Source organism: Aspergillus tanneri (assembly GCF_003426965.1).
Source record: "Aspergillus tanneri strain NIH1004 chromosome Unknown AapTan_3_pilon_pilon_pilon, whole genome shotgun sequence".
Taxonomy (NCBI): Eukaryota; Fungi; Ascomycota; class Eurotiomycetes; order Eurotiales; family Aspergillaceae; genus Aspergillus; species Aspergillus tanneri.
In genome coordinates, this window is record NW_022984630.1 from 4,463,202 (window position 1) to 4,474,180 (window position 10,979).

General features: G+C 47.8%; 3 protein-coding genes across 3 annotated transcripts; 1 reads left to right on the plus strand and 2 right to left on the minus strand.

Annotated features, from left to right (window-relative positions):
• Positions 1–687: 687 nt before the first annotated feature.
• ATNIH1004_005255 (MFS transporter) lies at positions 688–2,446 on the minus strand (the record flags this gene model as incomplete). The annotated part of the gene is made up of 6 exons (XM_033569909.1): positions 688–1,134; positions 1,196–1,325; positions 1,375–1,693; positions 1,763–1,868; positions 1,927–2,316; positions 2,372–2,446. 6 exons carry the CDS (start codon positions 2,444–2,446, stop codon positions 688–690), a joined length of 1,467 nt encoding a protein of 488 aa, XP_033428715.1.
• Positions 2,447–3,676: 1,230 nt separating this feature from the next.
• On the plus strand, positions 3,677–4,764 carry ATNIH1004_005256 (glycerate kinase family protein; the record flags this gene model as incomplete). Its single annotated transcript, XM_033569910.1, has 2 exons — positions 3,677–3,916; positions 4,036–4,764. 2 exons carry the CDS (start codon positions 3,677–3,679, stop codon positions 4,762–4,764), a joined length of 969 nt encoding a protein of 322 aa, XP_033428716.1.
• Positions 4,765–5,158: 394 nt separating this feature from the next.
• ATNIH1004_005257 (uncharacterized protein) lies at positions 5,159–7,146 on the minus strand (the record flags this gene model as incomplete). The annotated part of the gene is made up of 8 exons (XM_033569911.1): positions 5,159–5,423; positions 5,482–5,574; positions 5,636–5,847; positions 5,930–6,058; positions 6,114–6,475; positions 6,535–6,645; positions 6,780–7,000; positions 7,064–7,146. 8 exons carry the CDS (start codon positions 7,144–7,146, stop codon positions 5,159–5,161), a joined length of 1,476 nt encoding a protein of 491 aa, XP_033428717.1.
• Between the last annotated feature and the right edge of the window lie 3,833 nt (positions 7,147–10,979).

The window sequence follows — 10,979 nt, forward strand, 5'->3', positions numbered from 1 at the left end:
CCCGCAGAATCCCACCGAGCAATTAATAGTACATTCTATGCAGCCATGTATATATAGACACTCTGCCATCCCCGGTAAATTAAATTACAATGACCTGTATGAGTAGTGAAGTTTCTACGGTAGCTTACCGTTTAATACTGTAATAGATAACTACTTACAGTCCACATTAAAATATGTTGGAAATGGATGAGGCACATTGTGATTCGGGGTTACGGAGAGAAAACAGAGGCCAGGGATTGCTTGCAAATAGTGGGTGCTTTCGGGAGGAAAATAGACATATCCAAGGTACTAAATTTAAATTTAAACTGCTGCCTTAGGAGTGCAGCCCAAACACTTCTATAGACTGCCACCTTTAGTGCATACTTTACAACAAGGAGGCTTGAACATGAATAGCTCTAGAATTCGATTATGTGCTGGCAAGCCGGGTACTTGTAACTATTTGGTACGGATGAGTCACAAGATACCATTTGGCACCATACAGATTCTGCGAGCTTTGTTCAGAGGCTCTAGTCGGAGAGGAGTGGACCTATAAGGGTAGTATGCAGCATGGAACCAGTCCCCAGACTCGGTGGCTGGATAATATTATGTTCTAACCAATTATGTATCTAACCATTCTATCAATAAGTCATAAGGACATGAGTAACACCTATGAGCCATACACTACCTGGCTTCGCTAGTCAATTCTACTTAGCCAGCACAGTAGGGACTTTTGGCGCGGAGCCACTCCCCATAGAACCAGAGTAGAATAGGAGCGACCGTGCCCAGTGCTAGGCTCACAAATGCTAACAAGCTATTGCCCCAGCCAAGTCCCAATGTCCGGTATAGACTATCTGCGAAAAGCGGAAATCCGAAGCCAGCCAGGGTCCGCACGAAAGCGGCCGCGCCTGTCGCACTCGCGGCGTATCGTGAGTAGGCATCAACGACATATGTCTGTGCACATTGAAAGGAAATGATCAGGCCGATGGCAAAGATTGCCGCACCGATATTTGGCACAATCCAGTGGGTTTTGACCTGAGCGGTCCAGCCATAAAGAAACAGACCAGCGGGAACGAGTAGTCCACCGGGAATCATGAGAGGGATGCGGAATTCTGGGCGGCCTGGATGGTTGTAGTGTCGCTGCAGAGCTTTGTAGACCTTGGATCAATTAGAATTAGCTGTCTGGTACATGTTCATTCCACGGAAAGATGCAATGTACCTTATCGAGAACCTGGCCGGAGAATTGCAAGCCGATAATAAAGCCTACTCCGAGGGAGAGGTAGTTCAGACTGGCAGTGCCCTTATCTTCATGATAGTGATTCTCCCAGACTAGAGGGAAAGATGCCAGACTAATAGAAGTAAGCAACTGGGCCGAAATACGTAGAGAGAAGTGCTCACACTAGATACATCAGACCATACTGGTAGCCGCGATATAAAGCGAGAGCCTGAATAGCAGGTTGTGTACCGAGCATCACGAACGGTCGGACAAGATTCTTACGAAGGACTTGACCAAATGAGCGGTCCAACTGTTCATATTCCGTATGAAGCGATTTGTCACCGGTTCTCCGCTGAAGCTGCTTCTTTTTGTCCGCAAGAATCTTCGGCGCGTACGTCTCAGGTAGGAAGAAAAAGGCCAGTAATTGAACCAACGCGTCGGCCATCGAGACGACCCAGAAGACCCATCGCCACGACAAATATTGGGTCAGGTAGCCGCCAGCTGTCAGGTTTCCTCAGCATCTATTTTTGAAAACAGGACAGAGATAGGGCGCACTGTGCAGTGACTTACCAATTGGTGCGACTGCAGGCCCAAGAAAGGCCATGACGCTATAGATGGCTGTCGCTGTTCCGCGCTCTTCTTTCCGGAAGCAATCGCTCAGGACGCCTCCTCCGATCTGGGTTGAAGTCAGGACATACGAAATGGAGAGCTGTAGTGGGGGGGGTCAAACTTACCGCTTGGGGCGCGCTTGCTCCCAGGCCGCTCAAGAAGCGAAATGCCAGAATTTCTTGCCGTGAGCGTGTAAAGCCACACACTGTGTTGAAAATAAGATAGAAAAGATTGGCAGACTGCAGGATCACCACACGGCCATAAATTTCGGATAATGGGCCGATTATAAACGGCCCGACTGCATATGCGAGGAGGAAAATAGACATCACCAGGTATTGCTCGATGTTTCCTCGGATGTCAAACTCCACTGCGATGGTGGAAAGTGCAGGTGCGATCATTGTGGAGGAGACGGGAGAGATGAAGGTAAAGCAAGAGACGAGGATCGTCACAGTCCATTTCCTCGCCCTGCTCCAATTGAGCGGATTCTCCGGGTCATTGGGACCATCCCAGGTTACCTAGATACGGGTATCAGCGTCTCCTCAATCTATAGTGGAACATCAGTAGTCTTACCAGGCTGGGGTCTTCAGGGTCTGTTTCAGGATCTGTGAACCCTTGCACGTGGGCGTACTTGACAGCCGGAGTCATATTCGAGTGAAAAGCGTACGAGTAGAGGATTGACAATGAACGAGCGTATATACCAATAAAGGACTGGGCTTCCAAGAAAGTGAACTCTGTGACGGACTTATATTGCACGCGGTATATTAATCTCCGCAGATTCGACGCCGATCACCGTGTTATACCGTACAGCGATCTTCAACTATGCATAATTCCTTCACGGTCAAGGCGGTGCAGAAACCAGGCTAGCCCGATAAATTCTGTCTACCAAGTACTATCTTTAGGCAACATCTGTCCCTATCGGGCTCCTCAAGAGAATCTAATCCCAGAGGGGTAGGTGGTCTTGTGCAGTGGCGCAGTCATCCGCTCTGTTTTGTTTTCTTTGTAGGGATGGAATGTCGATCATCCCGGTCTTCGAGAGGGGGAAGACGCAAACAGGCATCTTTGCTGCGCCTCTCTCAGGCAACTGGATAACTTATTTTGGCAATCATTAACATTGTTGGTCTACTTTGACGGCATTCCTATCGGCCTTGATTCGACTCCGCTACCCAATACGGATGAGATCTGACCATTGCAGGTCGTCTCATGTGCTCCTCGGCACAATCCGCCCATCATTCCCGAGTCTACAAGCCGTCAACATGCAATCCACCGGTGAATTACAGGTGTGATGTGGAATAGGAGCTAGAGAAAGTCTCGTACTCGGTATGGATCGACGTAAATTGGACAATTCTGGACCAGAGGGTAAACCCCTACCCGAGGACTAGTTTACTCGGAGTCGTACCCAGTACAGCGTAAACAAGGACGTCACGGCTATTGAAGGGCCCAATAGGAGTCAATCACAGCGATATGCGTGATGCTGGGAGAACTGCGTCTGGGCAAGGCAACAGGGGACTTCCCTCTACATGTATGCACATATATAGACCGATGGATTCCCGTCTCTATTCTTACACCTCAGTTAAAGTTTTATTGACCTCCAATTTTTCTATTTACTGATTGGGGACGAGTATTGGCATCATATTCTTCTTGATATCACAGTTTCGTGTCCTTCTATATTACTGTTGTAATATGAGGGTACTCGTCTGCCCCACAGGATTTAAAGGCAGCATTGAGCCACACATTGCAGCAGACTGCATCGAAAGAGGTATTCTGCGTGGTGTACCAGATGCAACCATCCGTAATGTTCCCTTGGCTGACGGCGGAGAGGGGTTCACCCATGCCCTCGTGGCAGCTACGGGTGGAAACATCAGGCATACCACCGTCATGGGTCCAACCCGGGTCCCGATCCCATCTTTCTATGGGATCTTAGAGGGATCTGGGCAAAAGACCGCGGTTATCGAGATGGCTGCAGCGGCGGGATTGAGCTTGGTGCCTCGAACCTGCCGAGATCCTTGCGTCACCACCACGTTTGGTGTCGGCCAATTGATTACTGCAGCATTAGATGAAGATGTGCAGCGGATTATCACGGATGTGGTGATTCAGGCACCAGTGATGGTGGTGCTGGTATGCTGCAAGCATTAGGAGCAAGACTCGTCGACGCCAAGGGGATGGAATTGCCTTATGCAGGAGGAGGGCAGTCTTTAGTCTCCATCGCGGGTATTGACTTCTCTCACATTCACCAGCGCCTCAGAGAAGTCCAGATTGAAGCTGTATGCAACTGGGACAATGTTCTATGCGGTCCAAAAGGAGTGGCCCGGGTTTATGGGCCACAGAAAGGAGCCAATGAGCAGCAAACGGAGCTCCTCGCCGCAGCCATGGATACCTATGCTACCGTTGCTCAACGCACATTGGGAGTCAACGTGTCCCAGTTACCAGGGAGTGGCGCTTCGGGGGGTCTGGGGACGGGACTCTTGCTCATTGGAGCGGTACTTCGGCCCCGGTATGAGGCTATATTGGAGTACTTCAATCTTGATGATTTGTTTGACAATTGCGATCTTGTCTTCACCGCAGAGGGAGGAATCGATGATCAAACTCCAAGAGGAAAAATTCCAGCGGAAGTTGCTATGCGTGCGGAGAAGCATCATATCCCAGTCATTGCTTTGGCTGGAACAGTCGGACCGAATGCGGATCTTAATTACCATGTTGGCATCAATGCCTATGTTTCCATCCTGCAGCAGCCATCAACGCTCGAGGAAGCAATCAGGGACACAGAGCGGCTTCTTACGGACAGTGCAGAGTGTGCCATGCGGATGGTTATGGTGGGAAAGTTACTCGGGAGTGCTGCGGCTAGTAAAGATACCAAGAGATCGTTGAGTGATTGTTGTCATGCTCGCCGTTACACCAACAATATGGCTAATAATCATGGTGGTTCTATCAACGGCAACCATCTTAAACGGTTACAGAGCCAATAACGGAGTAATTAAACACTCCCGTAGTCTATTCAACTAGCCTCGGAACCAATCGAAGTTTAGCTTCGATACTTGCATGATATTGGAGACTTGGAGTTTATATAATATTATTTGAGAGTTTGTAATTACCTATTTTATCTCATGCAATTTAAACAAGCCGATCATATGGCAAGATCTTCTAGTTCCGCGGATACATTTTACAACGCTGTAAACACTCCTTTAACACTTAAATTCATTAAATCTCCTCTCTAATCCCTCTATCACAACCAAAATAAGATAACTGTGCCAGAAACCACAAAAAGACTACGATTCGAACAGCCAGTGTCAGATCAACTAGCACAGCGGGTATAGATGCAATACATGCTACCAATATCATAATACTACTCTCCCCCATTTCTCAAGCCTTCACCTCATTCGCACTCTCATCACTGTCCATTTTCTCGCCGGCGTTGTGCACAAAATCGCTCCCGCGACGAATGGCGTCCTCGAGGTACTCGGGTTTAAGTTGTCCATGTTTGTCGTAGCGGTAGGGTTCTTTGAGCGAGATTGGTGCGGCATCAAAAATGCTTGTCGACTTCTTAAATATGTTGTCCATTTCCTCCAGGGAACGGTAGCGGGTTTCCGGGAAGAAGAAGTACACAACCGGGAAGATAAACGCGTTTCTAGAATTGTCAGCTGAAGCTTTAGTTAACCGGCCTCGGACAGAAACTGCAATCTTACATGACAGCGAAGATGATATAGGTCTTGTATCCGATATTTTCAAATGCAACAGGAGTGATCATCACAACCATGAAGTTGAAAATCCAGTTAGCACTAGAGACATGTCAGTTGCACCATACTTTCAGAGCATCACTGGATGTAGAAATTAGTTTACCTAGTTGACAGCGCGTTCGTCGGCGCACGGATTCGCAACGGCACGATCTCTGCCGGATACAGCCAGGTCATCCCAAGCCAGCCGATGGCGAAGAAGGTGTTGAATACAAAAAGGAATACGGCCTGTCCAATACCGGCTTGGCTGTCGTTTAGATGAGTCAACCGATAGTTGGTACCAGCCAGGATGGCCATAGAAACCGACATGCCAGCAGCCTAATTTACGATACTTGATTAGCCGATACGATCCAAAACTGGGGTACGGGTTAGTTACATACCCCAAATAGCATCAGTGGACGTCGTCCAACTTTTCAATGATGAAAATAGGGATAAATGCAGCCATCAGATATTCTGTGCCGTTACAAGCGGCTAACAGCTTTGGTAGCTGGCCTTGACCAAGGCCGATCTGACTATATAGTGAAGGAGCCTAGCATCCATGTTAGTAGTGGGCAAGACCATAGTAGCATAGGGAAGGGTCTCACATAGTAAGTGATGAGATTAATTCCAGAGATCTGCTGGAACATCTGGTTGATGTAGGCAAGCATAACCCTATGGAATTCACGGTATTCAGTCATATGGAACAGGCTTCTATAGGAGCCCTTCGACATTTCCTCCACGGTGGCCTTGATGGCTATGAATTCGTTCTGGATATAGGGGTCTTCGCGAGGCTTCTCAAGTAGGCACTCGAGGATTTCTAACGCCTCATCATCCCGGCCTTGCATCACAAGCCATCGCGGGGACTCCGGCAGGTTGAGAATAGAGCAGAAAATCACCACAGCGAAGATAATCTGAAAAGCTAACGGGAAACGCCATGCAACCTCTTTTTCTCCGATATGTGCAAAGCCTACGTCGCAAGCATCAGCGCCTGCGGTTTATTTAGCAGGCCAAACAGGTCCCACTCACCGTAGTTGATCCAGTAACTTAGAGTAATGCCTCCTGTAATGAGCATACCCTCAATCATAACCATCTTGCCACGATCATGGGCCTTTGATGATTCCGATTGCCAAGTCGGCACTGTGCTCGTGTTCATTCCGTTCCCGACACCCGTGACAATTCGGCCAACAATAAAATGCGGCAAGGAGTATGATGTACATTGCAATATCGCCCCGGTAGCCATGGTACAGCAGCCCAAAAAAAGATGGTCCTACGGCGGCCAAGCGGATTTCCAATAAAGATGGTCAAGATGGCTCCAAGAAAGCACCCCAAATTGTAAGAAGCCACTGCAATCCCTTGGTTCAAGCTGCGCTGCGATCGCGCAGCAGGGTCATTTATGAGAGCTGGGTCCTTGGGGTCGATATCGGGGAAATATTTGATAAATGACGGCAGGTCCAGTAGACCACCTGTGACACCCTGATCATATCCAAAGAGCCTTTTTGCGACACCAGTCAGTTGCGAGCCAAGAGACTACCAGCATATGATAGCAGCAACATACAAGAAATCAAGACTGCCAAGAGAACTAATGGCTAAGTTGAGGGCTCGCCCTCTCCAGCCAAAGAACTTTGGGATGCCAAACATGATGGTCAGACACAGCGCAAACGACAGGTATCGGACCTTGGCATAGGGATGGGGAGAAATTGAAATGATGAGAAGCGGGATATATAACGTCGGCGTGCGCCAATGATCTCGGACTGATCAATGTGGTAATCCGAGATGACAGGGTTCCTACAGTGTATGGGGATGGCCAAGATACGGGGAGAGACAATGGCTCGGGGGTGGGGAGTTGGGCTTTAGTAGCAATGGGGAGTGGCTTGCTGCTCCAGATGTGACTGGACGAAAAGACCAGTTCCTCCTCTAAAATCATAATTAACCCGCTGTTGGCGACGCACGAAATACTTGGCGGTGGCATGGAGCATCTTGGCAACCTTCTCAATAGACGAATGTGTCAATATATCGTATCCTTCCAGCCTTTTCGTTACGTTATTAGCCGAACGAGCTCTTAGGGCTTACTAAGTAGGCCAGGCTAAATAAATTATGGTAAAAATAAGCACTTCCTCGTAGTGCATATGTCGACTAATTACGGAAGACATCATACACAGCTTGCACTAGTGCAGCGTGGCATTCATAAGGCCGACCATTATCAGTTGATCAAGTGTGCGAATGCTTGTCTCTGAGAGCAACGTCCGAGAAAAGCATTAAGAGGGCAGCTCAGGTTGTTCGGGTAGACTCGGGTAAAACAACTACAGGGGAGACTAGCCTAATAAGTCAAAAGCAATACGATGAAGCCCAACCAACTTGTGGTCTACGATGGATACAACCATGAAAGGAATAAAGGAACAAACTGCATGTTAAGCCTATCTCCACGGATCTAGTCTGTGTGTATTGTTTAGATACGGCAGTAGGATTACGCAATATGCGCAGGATATTTATAACTAATAGCTAACTAGAATCGTATTCCTGAGGCAGTTGCCTTTACCATCTCGTTCAACTTGGGAGCATAGTCCAACGGCCGAAAAATAATTAATGACATCTTCAATTCGACTACGGCATAATATCAATCAAATCCAAGCAAGAGCTACCGGAATCCCCGTGCGAGGATTCCGGACTTCCTCGGCAGTGGCGTCATTTAGGGCGCATTCCGAAAGGCAGCTAATGGAGTCATTCCTATGACGTATAACCGGTGGAGGCACGATAAAAGGAAGGTGTTGTGTACAGAGGCGAGGTGGACTATCCGAGTAGAGCGTACGGGAAAGCATGAATAAATTAAACCAGGAGCAAATCCAGCGTTTATACTAAAAAGAAAGTCAAGCGTATCGATCCATTTGCACTCATACTGAAATCATCATAGGGAGAATCGGAGAAGAACCACGTGGCAATTACCAGCCGAACTATCTTCCGACTCCACGGGCATATAAGGCTGTGATTGTTGCCAATAATGGGCCGGCATTAATACCAATATAAAACCCAGGTGAGAAGTAGGGCAATTGCTGAATATATCGAAGCATACTCTACTCTGTTTTTGCAGTACATATTGCAACCTATTCGGAACAAGGGAAACGGTGTGTTGCCTCACCCTCCGCTCTGATCTGCCAATTTTGATCTAGCGCCACGTGTAACTGTGGAGCTAGTCCTAAAAGGGAATGCAATGTGCAGGCAGCTGCGCCCCGTTGAAGTTAATCCTACGCCACGCCGTTTGCAGGCAAATAGACAGGTCATTCTATAAATTCAGAATCAGCTACTTCAGCATGGAGCCAAAAAAGCCATGATTTCTTAGCCTTGGAAATATAATGAGCTCTGTTCCTTGGTCCCTGATCTGGCGCCATCCAATTTGCTCCGCACGATTTCCGCGCTCACCCAGCCAGCCGCGGCTAGGAGCGCCCCCACTCCAAGTGTGGCCCTTAGAGAACTTAGTAGGCATTAGACACTATTCGAAACGCGGGACAGGAAAGCCCAAAGCCGAGTTCAGCTACACAGAGTAGCAACAGACACGTGGTTGCAATCACTAATATCGTCATACTGGCAGGTTGGTCATAATATCCCGTAAGCAGTTGGGAAATGTGATTTATGACACGCCTATGGTTGAGATACGTTGTAAGGGGCGGCAGACAGTGAGAAACCAATCTAGCACCAATACGGGCCATACGAAGGACCACACATAACCAACATTATGTATAAGTTAAATTTAATGCTCCTGTAGGTGATGGACCACCTTTTCGTCTTTTGATGATGATGGGTAATAGAGATAGCACCCCCCCCAGAGATGGCTGTCGCTTCAACCCATATGTCTACTAGCAATAGTTGTGGAAGCTCTTTCATATGATGTTGTCCATCTTCTATACGTTTATCCATTGGTATGCTGAAATATGCGACAGGAAATGATCCCAGCGACCATTAATCATGAATCCATATGTCCGTGGTTTCCCGCCCGACCCGGATGGACAGTAACCCCCGCATGACTAGTTTAAAATTCCAGTCGGGGATTTGATGGCGAACATCCTTGCCGTATACAATTTTACTTAGGCACCTTCCTATGCACCGACCATGTGTGGAATTCCCAACTAATATCACGGTCCGCCTCCAGGTTTAGATCAGGCAGATCACGGGGGAGGCCTCATCCATGCATCTAAGCGGTTCATAATAACTCTTATACCAGACACTTCTAAGCAGATTAGAAAGTTAATATTGCTTGTCATGCCATTTTGTGCTCAATTTCCTACTTGAACAAGATATGATTTCCCAGTCATCCTATATTCCGTGGATCAGGTTTGTAATACTAAAAAACACCTTGAGAGTGGAGGAATGTGATACGATGGAATATTCATAATCCCCTCGACAATCAGCTATGGTACAAGGAAGACGCATGGCATTTCAACAAAGATACCAACGGAAATGTTTCCGAATCAAATCAGGCGTTCCCGGTGAATTTCGAGGTCTAAGCCTCGAACCACACAAAGAGGCTCGGGTGGCGCTGCCAAGTGGTGTTGGAACCACATGCATCATTTTAATGCACTGTCCGAAACTGTACATGATTGGGCTTACAGGCTTACTCCTGCGGGAAGCAATATAAGCACAAGTCATTGGCAACTAAGCATATGACTTGGATGAGGCAAGAGGATACCAAGGATTTGTCCAAGCAATAAATAGATTCACGCCTAGGGCCTTTCAGTACCTAATAGTTCCTTTATTACGTAGTCAAGAATAGCGCTTCCCCTGCCTTGGACTTTTATTTATGGGCCTACACACACATTGACACTATGCACAGGCTATACCAGACACAGGTTACAAATGATAAAGACGCCACCGGATTGGCCTTTGTGGTCTAGGCAGCAGCAAGATACAGCTTCAAATTCTGGGCGGAGCGCCAAGCCTTGGCAGCATCCTTTCATGGTTTAGTAGATAGTAAAGCAGAGAAGGAACTGTATTCGGACTAGATACAGCATAAAATACCGTATTCTCTTTCTTGTATGGTAAAACCATCTCCAATAGTTTTCTCTCCAACTGACACATACAAGAACGGTCGGCGCAGTAAGCTATTCAAGCAATGGGCTCATCATGTATTACGGTGCACGACTACATGGTCCGCGCACTACCCCAGCCCTCCGCATACCCGGGGGTGGATACTATCCTGTGACAAAGACTTAGGTAGGCATCACATGTTGCTCCTTGTTCATTAATGGTCAAGAGGCTTGGAGACACGAAAAGGGAAAATGCGGTACATCTCTCCGTAAGCGACGGCAGTCATCCTTTAATAAAAGTTGATCCCACGTCAGCTACGTGCTACAACATCCTGGAGACAAAGCACGATGATGTCGGCCGCGCCTGGTACCAGCGTTGGAGGCTGCCTTGGCGGCTGCCAAGGCTCGGCATGCGCTCGGGTTTCCTAATCAGTTGATTCCACAGCCTTCCCACTG